This window comes from Eretmochelys imbricata, chromosome 1 (genome assembly GCF_965152235.1).
Source record: "Eretmochelys imbricata isolate rEreImb1 chromosome 1, rEreImb1.hap1, whole genome shotgun sequence".
Taxonomy (NCBI): domain Eukaryota; kingdom Metazoa; phylum Chordata; order Testudines; family Cheloniidae; genus Eretmochelys; species Eretmochelys imbricata.
In genome coordinates, this window is record NC_135572.1 from 188,369,292 (window position 1) to 188,384,718 (window position 15,427).

Genomic DNA, 15,427 nt, shown 5'->3' on the forward strand with positions numbered 1-15,427 from the left:
AAGGAAAACACTATAATCTATGCACTATTTTGCATGTAAGGATCGCAGAATCTGTGTTTTTTAAAAAACCAACAGCAATAGAAGAAATGTTTAAAAGTTTCTGAAATTGAGTCAGATATCGGTCAAGGGGATGTTGGTTTGCTGACAGAAAAATTATGAATTAAAAACCCAAATATTTCTGGCTTCTTCATGCTTTGTAAGCTTTACTTCTGAATGTTAAGAAGATTTTTAATTGGCCCACTCAGTGCTTCACTGTGGTAGCCTTCCTTGGGCTACTTCCACAGTTGCATAGGAATTTGCATATCAAGGGACCTTGCACCACACTGCTAAATAGTTTACAGCTCCAGTAAAAGGGACTTAAACGTATTATCCAGTCTAGCATGCTGTAACCATTCCTCTCTATTCAGCCTCTCTGCTCATTCCCTATTTGTGACCCAGGCAAGTATGATGCAGTCAGCATGAGAATTCTTCTCCAAATGTCTCCTCTCTGTCTTCGCTTCCTGCATTCCTGTTGTGCTGGCCAGTTTGCTATATACCTCAGTAGCCTTTGTGCTTGGATGGCAGTTTGGTGGAAGGGGATGATGGATGAGCAGTGAACTGGGGACCAGCCACAGGCAGGAAGTGAGCTGGATGGAGTTCTGCGCATTGTACATCATGAAGGCCTCACACAACCTGAGGCTGTCTCTGACTTCCATGCAGCCACTAGTGTTTTGGAGTGACCTTAGATCATCATTCCTTGAAATGCTGACAGTATTTTAATAGCTAGGGGCAGTCTTGGCTGGATGAATGGGCTGGTACAAGGAGCAGACCTGTCAACTATACTTCTTTACAAGATATGTCACTCATTTTGAACCCCATCTAATTCAGCCTCACACAAACTCGCTGTTACCTTCCTGCTTCCATAAATTATTCAGATCGGAACTCTTAAGGCTGGTATTTTAGAAAACTTTATAAAGGGAAAAGGGAAAAAAATCCCCACTTGTTACAAGATTCTGGCTCTTCTATTTTTTATTGTACACATCAGTTTGGGTTTTTATCTCACATCTTGGTCTTGGAGGTTGAAAGTTCTGGTGAGGAGAAGCTTTGAAGGCCGCTTAGTACTATGATTCTGATCTTAGTCAAGGTACTGAAGATCACGGAGAGTGAGAAACTACAACGTAGAGGAAATTAAAGGAAAAAGTTATGCAGAAGCAGAGCCACATTCTCTCAACCTGTCAATCCCCAGAAGGAATCCTGCATCGATTTCCCTTTAGTTCAGGCAATGGGGAGTCAAACGTAGGGAACCAAGGCAAAAAGAAGCTCAGCAACAGCAAAAAAGAATCAAGTAATTATGGAATTACTTGTGTGACTTGTCCAAATTAGTAGCACTCTCCATAGGAATTATTTGTCTCTCATTAATAAAATGAATTCCATGTGGAGATGTGTGTTGGTAGAAAATGTCAAAAGCTAAATGCCTGCCACTGCTGGGTTAAAATAAAGGAAATGGAAATAAAGTTGAAAGCATGAATCATTTTCTGGCATATATGATTTCACTGCTGTGATACTATTTGTTCATAGAATGATGATGTTTGCTACTCTGCAAAAAGCATTTGTCAAGATCCCAAATATGGATTTGGAAAAGTTGGCGAATCGCTGCACACAGGGAGATTGAAATCCATGGAGTGAGTGGGATTTTTGGCAACCACTTTACTGTCAAACAAATTATCAGTGCTAATATTCTTTGATACTGGTCCAGGGAATCCTGTCACAGAAAGCAGAACTGTGCATTTGGAATGACAGTGTTGGGAAAGTAAATCCAAAGGACACAGAGATCCTACAACAAAGCCTTGGTATTAGCACATGAGGCCTCAGGATGAGCAGATTTATGTTGTATAAAAAAAGTTAATACAGCATCCTTATTGTGCCACCATTTCCACCCACAGATTACCGACTCTACCCTACACATATGCTCCAGTTTGTCTGAGAAGGTCCCATCCAATTGTTCCAGTTGTGCTCTCTCAAATTTTTAACCCTATGAATTACTGTAAAAACATCACAATACAAATTGTTGTTTGCTGTATTGGAACAAATATTTTCCCAGTATCTGAAGGATACACAGCTACCAGTTTAAATAATACCACTGGAACTTCTTGGTTGTAATTAGGTAATTCCTATTCTAAAATTCTTACTGAATAGTTGATAGCAAAAGTTCCATAATACTGAATGCGCAACTCCTAAAACAGCCTGGCAAATGGGAGAGAAAGTGGAGATGTTTACAAAGGGAGAGGAAAAAAGTTCTCTGTATTTCCTTTCATAGCACAATTTCTTTAGTCTTCTGATGCACTAGGCTAGTTTAATTTGTTCTGAAAGCTGCCCGTTCCAATTAGAAAGCAATTGTTTTGCTTGGTGGAAGAAACAGGTATTTACATTGATACAGAAAGTAAATACAAAAGTAGCCATTGGTAAAGTGCTTTCAACAGGAAAAGCACAATGTAAATGCTAAGTTAAAATGCCCAAACAAAGATATGCCATTTGCTCAGACAGTCTACACACGTTGCATACATTGGCTGGGAAGCTTATAATTTTTTGACAATGCAATGGGAGATGATGCTGAACATATTGTAGTAAATTTTCAAAGGGCTGCAGAAAGACTTTGTTCACAAACCCATTATATGTATGATTAATAAATAATTACAATCAGCACTTTTATACCATATTTCATCTTCACAGAGCTCTCCAAACATCAAGTTACTAATCTTTACAGAACCCTTTTGAAGTAAGTATCTTCCAGATCGAGAAAGTGACAGACATTTCTTAGTACAGTACAGTTTCTTTAGTGTTGACACACTATTTGAGGGAACTCTTATGGTTATTTGCAAACATTCAGGTAAACGAGGTTTTATCCACAAGTTCATTCAATGAAAGTTAAAATGTCACAAATACTTATGCAAATATGCAGCTGTATGGGGGCTTGTACACCACCATTTATGTCGGTATAACTTATGTCGCTCAGGGGTGTGAATAAGCTACGCCCTTGAGTGATGTAAGTTACACCGACTTAAGTGCTGGTGTGGACAGTGCTATGTCAGCAGGAGAGCCTCTCATGGAGGTGGGAGCTCTCTCATCGGCATAGCGTCTACAGCAGCACAGCGCTTCTTGTGTAGACTAGCTTGAGTTTTCACTCCAGAAGCATTCACATAGTGATTCTGAAAACCCTTTGTGGGTTTGGGAATTAACCAATCAAGGAGCAGAAATAACACCACGTGATGACTTAGGTCACAGTGACCAATCACATTGTAGGATCTGGGCCCCATATTTTTAGCATATGTTGATACATCAATCAGTATGAAGAAATCAGACATCCTTTATCGCAGGAGTGGGTGGGTGAGATTCTGTGGCCTGCATTGTGCAGGAGGTCGGACTAGATGATCATAATGGTCCCTTCTGACCTTAGTATCTGTGAATCTATGAATTGTTGATGTAAGCGTCAATACCACAAACCTCAAAGTCTGGAGAGTGACTCTGATCTTTAAAGACTGATAACAAGAGACAGTGGTACATTTATATATGCATATAATTTGCATGGAGAGGTATGCAGTAGCTCATCTCAAGTGGTCTGTTTTTCAAAGAGCTCAAAATAAACACCATTGCAGGTACCCAGATATCTTTGGAGTGATAACATGGAATTTATACATTTAAATAAATTCTGCTAATTATGCTGAATGCTGGGTGAGGTCATGGGTTATATTAATATGTGAACCCAGGAGCAAGTCAAATTAAGGAATTTGAGGGGTTTTTTTTAAATTCACAGCCAAATGAGAGGGGGAAAGAGGCTTAATGGAGAGATTTAATTTTCGCTCTTTAATCCTTATGAAATAAATATCTTATCCGTTTAGATTTGTCCATTGAAAAGTTTTCCCCTTACCTAACCAGTCTGAATGTGCTCTGCACTAATCAGCAGCCCATGATCATCTGTAGTTTTCAAAACTGGGTTTATTTTTTTTTAAATTGGTCACCTGGTGACAAACTGGCACAACAGGACCAAATGGCACAAAATGCAAATTTGTCCTTTCACCCAATTATTATTATTATTTAATGTATTATGGTTTACTATTTTATTTAGTCAGCATCCAGGAGTTTGCTAATAGAATTTTTTTAAAAGGGCCAAAATTAGTTGTAGTTTATGGAGTTATAAGTTTTTGTAATATGGACACCTATAGATTCGAAAAAATGACTCAGACTACTTGTGGTTGTATTTAAACTGTTAATTTAAAGGTCAAAAGGCTCTATTATTCCGCATTACCAATTCCCCAAACCACCTAGTTAACATCTCTTATTCATCTTTGTTATTTCTTTCTTGTATATATCTGTCTTATGATGAAGTCCCTTAGTTCATTTTTTTTGCTGATTATACTATTTTGTATGTGGTAGGTATTTCATTACTATGAGCTATAAATGGACGGCGACAGAAGTTTAGCAAGATCCAGTTAATATTTTCTGGCATTCCCCTTAATGTAAATAAAACTATATTACTAGCTCTTTTACTAAATGTACATAATTATTTCTAGGATGATTATTATATTTAAAATGATTCTGAATGTTTATCCAAGATGTTGGATTATTATTAGAATGGTTCAAATCTCAGTTTTGGAAATATAGAGGAATGTAGCTAAATTTTAAAATTTATATTGATTCTGTACAGGAAACCCCACAAAATGAATCAAAATTGAGCTTTCGATCTTGTTTAATGTATTAGACCAATTAATAACTAGTTCCAGTGTGGTTTATTATCTGTTGTGAATTATTATAATGTAGTTTCCAGATTGGTTTGGTCAAAGAATGAGGAACCATTTCACTGACAGATTTTTTTTTCTATAATGGTGGCTGTAAGAATCTTCTCAGGGGGTTGGAATAAATCATGGTGAGATGTATTAGGCCATGTATAGATTGGGAAAACAAACCATGGTTGAAATTGTGTTATTTTCCCATGAGGCTAGATCACAACCAGTGAACATGTGCAAAAAGGCGTTAACCTGTGTCTACAGTAGGGGCTAAGATATAGTTATTTTATTACCTAACATCGTTAGGTTTGGTTGATATCATGTTAACTCTTTTAGCAATCTTTTATCAAATCAAGGCTTTAGTGGACAGAGGTGGTCGAAGATGCGTGGTAAAATGTATTTGCCCTATGAATGTCGCCTCCAGTTAGTATTATATGGGGTAAATATATGTGGAGGTGCTATCCAGGTGATAAAATGCAGAACCATGGGATACATTTTAGAATGCCTTGGTTTTACAGCCTGATATCTCCTGAGCCTTCAGGGCTCCGGGATGGGAGTTTTGTTACATTCAGAATGGGAAATTTCCTCCCCTTTCCGGTGCGACCTAGACTCCCTTCTAGCCAGGGAATGGCATGAGAAATTAGTCTATAAAATCCTGACATTTTAGATAGAAAAGCTGTTTTCTGTTTACTTGTAAAAAGAAAAGGAGTCCTTGTGGCACCTTAGAGACTAACCAATTTATTTGAGCATAAGCTTTCGTGAGCTACAGCTCACTTCATCGGATGCATACTGTGGAAAGTGTAGAAGATCTTTTTATACACACAAAGCATGAAAAAATACCTCCCCCCACCCCACTCTCCTGCTGATGGGGTGGGGGGAGGTATTTTTTCATGCTTTGTGTGTATAAAAAGATCTTCTACACTTTCCACAATATGCATCCGATGAAGTGAGCTGTAGCTCACGAAAGCTTATGCTCAAATAAATTGGTTAGTCTCTAAGGTGCCACAAGGACTCCTTTTCTTTTTGCGAATACAGACTAACACGGCTGTTACTCTGAAACCTGTTATTTGTAGACACTCAGAAAATGTTTTATTTCTCTCTCTCACACACACACACCTTGTTCAAATGGACTCATAGTAACTAAGGCCTCAAATCAGCAAATATTTAAGCACATTCTTAATTTTAAGCCTGTGCTTAAATCCATCTATATTTAGCAAAGCACTTGAGTACATGCCTGTACAAAACAGCTTTCAGCATGGGGCCTAAGTCTTAACAGGAGGAGGGATACAAAGCTCGGTTCTGAAACATTTTAAAAACTCTCTAAACCAGTTCTGGAATAGTTTGTCTGTACCATATACAGAATAAATAAAGCTGTGCTGTAAAGTTTTTGGCTCCAATCCTGCAAATATTTATGCACATGCTTTGCTTGAAGCTCAAGAGTTGTCCCCTTAGAGAGAAAGTGTAATGCTTGCATGCCTTGAAGTTAAGCACACAAGTGTTTGCAGGCTTGAGACTACAATTATCCTTGGGCTGATTTGCATAACTCACTGTTGGCTTGGCTGATTTGCATAACTCACTGTTGGCTTCACTGCTTGCTGTGTTGGCAGTGATCCTGATTTTACTGAGATGTTTGTGATGTGTGGTGGTGTTTTTCTCAAAACTCCAGTTCCGGACCTTTAAGGATGTGATCATGTGACAACCTTAGCTTAACAACAGAGAGGCTGTTTATAGCCCTCGTGTCTGCAGAAAAGATTAATCATGTGAACTGTAAAACGCCTCGACGCCAGAGAGGCAAATAAAGAGCTGACACTTGTTTTTAAAAACGGCATGATGGAGGGGACGGGACGTGACATGATTTTTGAACAGGTGGGGCTGCCCTGAGGTGCTCGACAGTAAATTCATACTAACAAAACTTTTATCTCCGCTCAACCCCCTCCTAGCCGCCACACGGATACGCAGGAGAGGGCTGGTAAAGCGACGTGCACGGCTGCCCCGGCCGCGGCCCTCTCCCCTTCGCCGGGGGCGATTAGCAAGGCCCGTGGGTGCATTTTAACTCAAGCCAGGGAGAGCGGGAATAACCACTTGGCTCCTGCCGCCACCTCAGGGGAGATCCGGCGGCGGCGGGAGGAGCCCGCGGCCCCGGCACAGCGGCGCAGGAAGAGCCGCGCGGACCAACCTCCTCCAGGCCGGGCCCTGCCCAACCGTTTCCGCCCGCCGCGCGTGCGCGGCCCCGTCACGCTCCCGCCGCGCGCCGAGCAGGTAAGTGCGGCCGGCGGCTCCCCCCCCACCCCACGCCGGGGACAGCCACGTGGCGAGCAGCCCGGGTAAGAGCTGCAGCCGCCGGCTGGGGGCAGGAGGGGCCCGGGCGGCGGCGGGAGAGAACTTCGGCCTCTGGCTGCCCGCCCTGGCTGCAGCCCTTGGGCAAGCGCTTGTGTCTCTGCTTCTCCCCACGCCCACGCCCCCGCCCGGACCTCCCGCCCCCAACCCCCCCCCAGCACCTTGCGGGCCTTGCCCCCCCCCCCATTCCCTGTCAGGCCGCGCTGGGCGGGGACAGCTCGGCTTCAGCGGGGGTGTCAGAGCCCCTGTTCCTTTGTGTGCCCCCCCCCCCCGCTGCCGCCCCCCTTCCTCCTCGCCCGGTTGCAGTGGGTGCAGGGGCGCCTGGGGCACGAGTGGGCTGGGCAGGCTGCGGCTTTTAATGTTGATGGAGAATACCGATGTTTGGTTTAAAGCCTCTTCCCCTGGTTTTTGTGTTTCACAGTTGCGCAAAATTATGAGCCTTCCGCCTTTTAAAATCCTCTGTATCAAGTTTTAAATTTTCACAGTTGTTGGAAAATGGGGGGGTGGCAGTAATGCTTTAATGACCAAAGACGTTGGGATTCAAGAAGTTAAACCTTTATACGTGCTGAGGCGCAGGCTGTCAACTTCCTGTGTGGAAATAAAGGAAGTAAATATCCTTCAATCAAACTCTGATACCTTTTCAAGCAGCATTTTTCTGTAAATTTCCCTAAAGGATGGAAATTTGTTGCTGGTTTGTGTGTGTGCGTGTGCAGGAAAATCGATTTTAGCTACATTAACTGATAAAAATCTGATCTTTCCAAGCCTAGGCAGTAATTATTAAAATGTTCAGTTTAATGTGCTGGAGCTAGAGAGGAGGGGAGTAAAGGATGAAGAATCCTCCCTATTAAAGTGGTTGGGGTGGAGCAGAGGCTTCATGCCCAGTTAAATGATCAAGCTATATGTAGACTGCATAATATCTTATAATGATAGCACCTTTCATCCCTTAAGGGTCCCGGAATACTAATATACTTCATACATACAGCACTATTAAAATGCAAGACCCGCTCTGGCAGAAGGCAGCAGCTAACTGGCACACAGTACAACAGTGTGGGGACGTTTCAAAACCTTTATTTGTTAAGTTTCATCTGAAACCCCACATTCACATTCGTGCGTGGAATGCTGTTTATCTACCTGGCAAGGCTGAAGGCCTGAGGTGACCTTGCTGGGATTTGATCCAGTATTTTCGGGAAGCCAGGGTGTTTCAAATCCTGAGAGTGGGTTCCACATGACAATTTGATTAAAAAACTAGAATATGAAATTAATATGATATACCTTAGATGGATTAAAAACTGGCTAACTGATAGGTCTTAAAATGCAGTTGTAAATGGGAAATCAATACTGAGCGGGTGTGTTTCTAGTGGGTTCCTGTAACTATCAGTTCTTGGCCCTATGCAGTTTAACCTTTTTTATCAATGACCTGGCAGAAAATATAAAATCATCACTGATAAACTTTGCAAATGACACAAAGTTGGGGGATTGACATATAATGAACAGGACAGGTCACTGGACAGTTGGCCTCTGAGGGGTTGGAGGTGTGAGTCTGGGGTAGAGAGTGTCTGGGGTGGGAGTAGTTGTGGCTGGGCTCTGGTGGGAAGGGCTATGAGTTTCTGGGCTGGAGGGGCTCTGCAGCTGGCCTTGGGTAGAGGGGGTGAAAGTGTCTGGGCTGGGGAGGGACCCCATGACTGGATTCTGGTGGGGAAAGAGGTGTGTGTGTTTGTCCCCCTAGCTGGGCTCTGTGAGGGAGAGGAGAGAAACAGGAACTGGATTGTTGTACAGGTTTCTTTAACTCTCTATACATGGGGCAATTTTTTGTGTATCTGTATTGTTACAGACATACTTGCTGACAGGTATTTTGAATACATTACCAAAATAATTGAAACTGGTACAATTATATAGTGTTATTTTGACAAAATACGCAGAATTTTAAAATATTGTGCGCAGAATTTTTAATTTTTTGACACGAGCCACCAGGAGTAATATTCAGGTCACTTCTATTTAGTTGCTCAAATGTTTGTTTATAAGCCTACGTTTCTGGACTCTGGTTTTAAAATTTTGGCCTTAATCATTGTTTGGCTTCAGTGATTTAATTCTAAGCAGGAACACTTTAAAGAAATTGAATATCACTGTTTGGATTTGTGTTTCTTGCTCACTTTAACAATAAAGTTATATAGTCTGTTGTTCTCCAATCTTCTGTTAAATGAAATCCCTGTCTACAGATTGTTTACCTTAGTGCTGTCAAATGATTAAAAAAATGAATTAACAATAATAGAATACCGTTTATTTAAATATATTTTTGGATGTTTTCTACATTTTCAAATATATTGATTTCAGTTACCACACAGAATACAAAGTGTACAGTGCTCACTTTATATTTATTTTTATTACAAATATTTGCACTGTAAAAAAACAAAAGAAGTAGTATATTTCAATTCACGTAATACAAGTACCGTAGTGCAATCTCTATCATGAAGTTGAACTTAAAAATGTAGAATTATGTACAAAAAATAATTGTATTCAAAAATAAACAATGTAAACCTTTAGAACCTACAAGTCCACTGCGTCCTACTTCAGCCAATCACTCAGACAAACAAGTTTGCTTACAATTTGCAGGAGATAATGCTGCCCACGTCTTATTTACACTGTCACCTGAAAGTGAGAACAGGTGTTCACATGGCACTGTTGTAGCCGGGATCGCAAGGTATTTACATGCCGGATGCGCTAAAGATTCATATGTCCCTTCATACTTCAACCACCATTCCAGAAGATATGCGTCCATGCTGATGACAGGTTCTGCTCAATAATGATCCAAAGCAGAGCGGACCTTGATGGTTCACGTTCTGTAGTTTCCGCATCAGAGTGTTGCTTTTTAAAGACATCTGAAAGCTCCACACCTCATCCCTCGCAGATTTTGGAAGGCACTTCAGATTCTTAAACCTTGGATCAAGTGCTGTAGCTATCTTTAGAACTTTCACATTGGTACCTTCTTTGCGTTTTGTCAAATCTGCTGTGAAAGTGTTCTTAAAATGAACATGTGCTGGGTTATCATTCGAGACTGTTATAACATGAAATATATGTCAGAATGTGCGTAAAACAGAACAGGAGACATACGATTCTACCCCAAGGAATTCAGTCACAAATTTAATTAATGCATTATTTTTTTAACATGCATCATCAGCATGGAAGCATGTCCTCTGGAATGGTGGCCAAAGCATGAAGGGGCATATGAATATTTACCATATCTGGCATGTAAATACTTTGCAACGTTGGCTACAAAAGTGCCATGCGAACGCTTGTTTACACTTTCAGGTGACATTGTAAATAAGAAGCAGTCAGCAGTATCTCCCGTAAATGTAAACAAACTTGTTTGTCTTAGCAATTGGCTGAACAAGAAGTAGGACAGAGTGGACTTGTGGGCTCTAAAGTTTTACATTGTTTTGTTTTTGAGTGCAGTTATGTAACAAAAAAATCTACATTTGTAAGTTGCACTTTCACAATAAAGAGATTGCACTAGATGCACTTTATGGGGTGAATTGAAAAATACTATTTCTTTATCATTTTTACAGTGCAAATATTTGTAATAAAAATAATATAACATGAGCACTGTATACTTTCTATTCAGTGTTGTAATTGAAATTGATATATTTGAAAATGTAGCAAAACATCCAAAAATATTTAATAAATTTCAGCTGGCATTCTATTGTTTAACAGTGCGATTAATCGCGATTACTTTTTTTAATTGCAGTTAATTTTTTTAAGTTAATCGCGTGAGTTAACTACTATAAATCGACAGCCCTAGATTACATTTAAAGTTTCCATTTAAAAACAGGTAAATGTGCCAAGAGGCTGGTGTGATTGGTATAGGTCTTAAAAGTACAGATACTTAAACTTGTTTACATTTGTGTTATTGATGTATCTATAGTAGTAGATTCTAACATTTTCAGCATTTTTACTTCTCCCCAGTACACTATGTGCTACCTTTCTGCCTTTTTAAAGTGTCGCTGCATCGTTGAAGCAATGTGATGAATTGACTTTGTCTTTACATAATGACACACAAGCATTTTGTTTGCCTAGAAGAGCAAAATAAATGACTTTCAACTGTACAATTGCTAGTCTGTAATGAAAGGTTCCCAGTGACAGTATAAACCAGGGTGGATAAAAATCAATGATTTTTAAAAAAAAATCAGATTTTTTTATTTAAATCGGATTTTTTTGATAAAATACTTTTTGAGGAAAAAACCTATCTAAAGATAGTTTTAATTAAGAGGCATTATAGCTCAAAGATATCTCATCATGGAATAGGGATTATAAATTCTAATTCTATAGTATGAGACAATATATTCATGTAATATTTAAGAAAAGTTTTGTAAATGAGTTCCAATAGTTCATGGATTAGGGACTCAATTTTATGGGGTTCCACAGGCTTCTGTATAGATTATTTAGGTTAATCTTTTTATCTACCCAATGGGGCTCAGTGCTGAGTCTAGAAGATACCATCAGAGATGCTTAGTTTTGCGGTTCTCAAACTGTGGATTTGTGTCTCCAGAGGTAACATGCTTCTTAACAGCAAAAATGTTTTTAAGTAAATAAATAATATATAGAGGTGAGAAATTAGAAACCTCAACTCTGTTGTCCCTCTGCAAATTTGTGAACACAGAGTCAATCCCTTATAGGGTGACCAGACAGCAAATGTGAAAAATCGGGATCGGGGGGGGGGGGGGTAATAGGAGCCTATATAAGAAAAAGACCCAAAAATTGGGACTGTCCCTATTAAATCAGGACATCTGGTCACCCTAATCCCTTACCTCTCTCTAAAAGTGCAAAGTTTCAAAAAGTTCAATGAATAGAACATTGTTGGCTGCGGACTAGATCTGGAGAAGGAGAAGAAGTCTGGAGATAAATGTGAGAAGCGAGGGACATATGCTTGTTTTGTTAAAATATTATATGTTTGCTGTTGAAGAAAAAAATCCATAATACTTAGCGTTGTTGTTTTAGTTAAATAAAACAATTTAAATGTCTGTCTGGTGATGTTCTCCTAATACAGCATGGCAAGAAAATCCTCCAAATACTAATGATTAACCTGTAGAATTGGAGATAGTTCACCTCCCAATGACTTCATAAATAATGGCTTCAGTTACCTTTGGTAAATGAAATAACCAATTATTTTCTGATATAGCTGTAAAACTAATCTGAAAAGTTTTCAAAATAAATCACTGTTTAAAAATGTATAAGTGTGTACCTTCTAAAAATGAAACCTATGTCTATCTCTGAGTTGTGAAGAATATGTATTAAGGTTATAACAACCAACAAGAATGCACTTTTATGTAGAAATCCATTATTAAATTGAGTCTTCCTGACTATTGATTTTTAAATCAATTTGATTTAAATTAAATCCACCCTGGTATAAACCACAAAGCTTGACCGTTTTGCACAAGATCAAAGTGCAGCCTTACAATATATCCCGTTAGAGTGTATAATTCTGTAGGGGCATCAGAAAGGCCTCAGTGTTTTGATAGTTTTAATGCTTTGTTAAGGCTGACACCAGTTTGATTCTTTCCAGTGTAATTTTTTTCTCTTTCCTATAAACTGAGTATTGCCAGTGCCTAGCATTCACAAATCATAAGATTTTTAAAATATAATTGTGTGTTGGCTTGCTTTTAAGTCATAATTTTTTACCTTTAGAGGGAAGCTGCTCATCCTAAATTCTTATGTGATGATCTCAGGTTCAAAATTCAACCTTAAACACAAATGCCTTCCAGTTTGCTACTCTGCTTACACTCTATCTCCTGGGGTGCTCCTGTTCTATCCCCCACCCTAACTAAACAGGAGAGCCAGCTACCCCGTTCACATCTTCTTCCATGTTCCCTCACAGTCTTCTACTCCCTACGCTCACTTGTCCCCCTTATTTCCTTCCCTTTTCCTTGACAGTCCCCTATCCATCACATTGTACTGCGCCCTCCTCAGCATGTGACTTATCCTCCCTGCCCTTTCCTGAACCCCCTGATTCTTCATAGTTTCCTGTCATGTTTTCTAACACATTCACCTTCCTTGCTGCTCCTACAGGGTCATTCCAGTACCTCCACGTTCTGGCCTTCCAGTGGTTATTAAGAGGCCACCATCTTCCCTGAGGTCAGGCTGGCTTAATTTCCCCCACCCCCACTGGAAGCCATGGGAGGTGTTGGCCATCTTGCCAGCTAAGCCTGTGACATCAGTTCTGCTGACAAAAATTAGAAGCGGCGACCATTCTTCGTAAGGGTAAAACTGTGAGATTGAAGGCAGTCGTCAGAAATAAATGAGGAGCTAGTATTGCCAACCTGAGACAGCCAACAATCATAAATCAACCCTCCAGTACCCCCAAAAATGTGAAGCCAGTTGCAGGATTGGGGTCTAAGTGAGCAACAGCTACCTGCAGAGGTCTTTGGGAATCACTAAGTGTTTGTGAGAGGAACTGAGGTGCATGGTACATGTGAATGTTCTCCCTTGTCCCTATGGAATAATTTGTAGGAGAAGGGGAGAATCGGAAAGGAGCTCTTCATGCAGTTTCCCTGCCCCAGGTTGTCATGTATTAAACTGAGAGGGGCTGATCTGGGCCTGTAACCCCTTAGCTGATTTACTGTATTGTTTCTAGTGGCCTTACTTTCTTTATTAACTTTAACAGGAACATGTCGAAGAAAGGAGGGAAACAAGCCGAAACAGGAAGGAAAGTACATGTACCATGTAAACGAGCAAAGGTGGAAGCATCTTGCCCGCCTTCACCTATGAACTATGACAGCCCAGACAGTGTCTTTGAAAGTTTGATCTTTCCCATCGAACAAGAGAAGTTCTTCAAGGAGTACTGGGAACAAAAGCCATTGCTTATTCAGAGAGATGACCCTTCAGTGGCTGCTTACTACCAGTCTCTCTTCCAATTAATGGATTTGAAGGAGCTGTCCAGCCAGGGTTTTTACTATGGAAGAGATCTTAATATCTGCAGATGTGTGAATGGAAAAAAGAAGGTTTTAAATAAAGATGGCAAAGTGAACTATATGCAGCTGAAGAGAGACTTTGATCAGAAAAAAGCAACGATACAGTTTCACCAGCCTCAGAGATTTAAGGTTAGATCTACTGTTGCCCACAGATTGTGGCTCCTGTCCTGCTTATTATGTGTTTTTGTAAAATACAAATGCTGCATATTACCTAGCTGCTGTCTTATTTGCCTCAGTCAGGTTGGAGGCACAGTGTATATTAGTGTATCACAATGTATCTTAATGAAATCGGGGAAATTGGTTTAAGCTGCTGGCCAGCAGGCTGTCAACACCTACTACTTTATAAATGAACTGTCTGAATTAAAACACTATTTCATACTTTGCTCTATGCACCATCCTTCCATGCTTTAGCAAGGGGCATGTCTACAGACTGATCCATGGTGTAAGAAGATTAGAACTCCTCCTTAAAAGCTTGTTTTGTTACCATTGTAATTTAGGGAAGGATAAACACAAACTTAATTATTACCCATCTTTATTTTCATCTTAAAGTTCACGCACCCACCCCTTCTTGTTTTTGTTTCTGTGTGCAAATGCAGGTTTTAATACCGGTTCTTTTGAGGCAAGGCAGCAAGGTGTGAAATATTTCCAAAACACTCCACCTTCTTATAAACAAAACACACTAGTATTGAATTACAGCATAATTAGTAGCATGGTCCATTTTAGCAACCGCTCACTCTGCTTTCTCTTTTGCTTGTCTTTTTCTTACTTTTTAGCGTTCACTGTGCACTGATTTAATCAGTAACCCTGGGAAGGAGAGGATGGTTCCACGTATAGTCTACAAAGGGGTGAAATGTCAATACCCTGAGCTGGGTATTAGGCACAATTATGCCAACTTACAGTTTAATTTTGTATTAGTCTCTTGGGAGGTATATCTGTTAAAATTGTGCCCCAAATGTAATATCTTGCTTAGGGTGTTTTTGATTTCACTGTAGTCCTGGGGCTCAATGTCATATTTGGCATTTGAAGATGGAGTGGATAGTGCAGTCTAGAGTGTTTGTTGAATGCACATAAATTGATAGCACTCCTTTGCCTTCTTGTAGAAGGGGTAGCAGGAAGGCATCCTCTGTTTCAGGCTATTCATTGATTTTGGACCCCGATATGGGTGTAATTCCTTAAGCATGTCGTGTCTGTCAGATGTGGGTGACGGCAGCATATTTTAGAACTCGTTTATGCAATTAATAAAAAGGGTTTAAAAGGAACTAGAGGAATAATGGGAGCAACCTTCTTTGAGAACGTACAAGGCAATAATAAAAGCAGTTTGGATAGCTGCAATGCCAAACCATAACTAAGCTCAGCAATGTTGAGACA

At 40.1% G+C, this 15,427-nt stretch overlaps 1 protein-coding gene across 6 annotated transcripts in view; it reads left to right on the forward strand.

The window, feature by feature from the left end:
* The first annotated feature begins 6,492 nt into the window (after positions 1-6,492).
* The window catches only part of RIOX2 (ribosomal oxygenase 2), a 28,066-nt gene continuing 19,131 nt past the window's right edge, over positions 6,493-15,427 (forward strand). Inside the window, exons 1-2 of one of the 6 annotated variants that reach the window (XM_077820494.1) lie at positions 6,493-6,626; positions 13,753-14,188. In XM_077820494.1, coding sequence (XP_077676620.1) covers positions 13,757-14,188 — 432 coding nt within the window. In that variant the 5' untranslated portion in view covers positions 6,493-6,626; positions 13,753-13,756. Of the gene's footprint in view, positions 6,627-6,873; positions 7,020-7,060; positions 7,085-11,839; positions 11,997-13,752; positions 14,189-15,427 lie in introns of those variants that run through there. The other 5 variants (XM_077820487.1, XM_077820502.1, XR_013346510.1 and 2 more) reach the window with 5 other exon arrangements.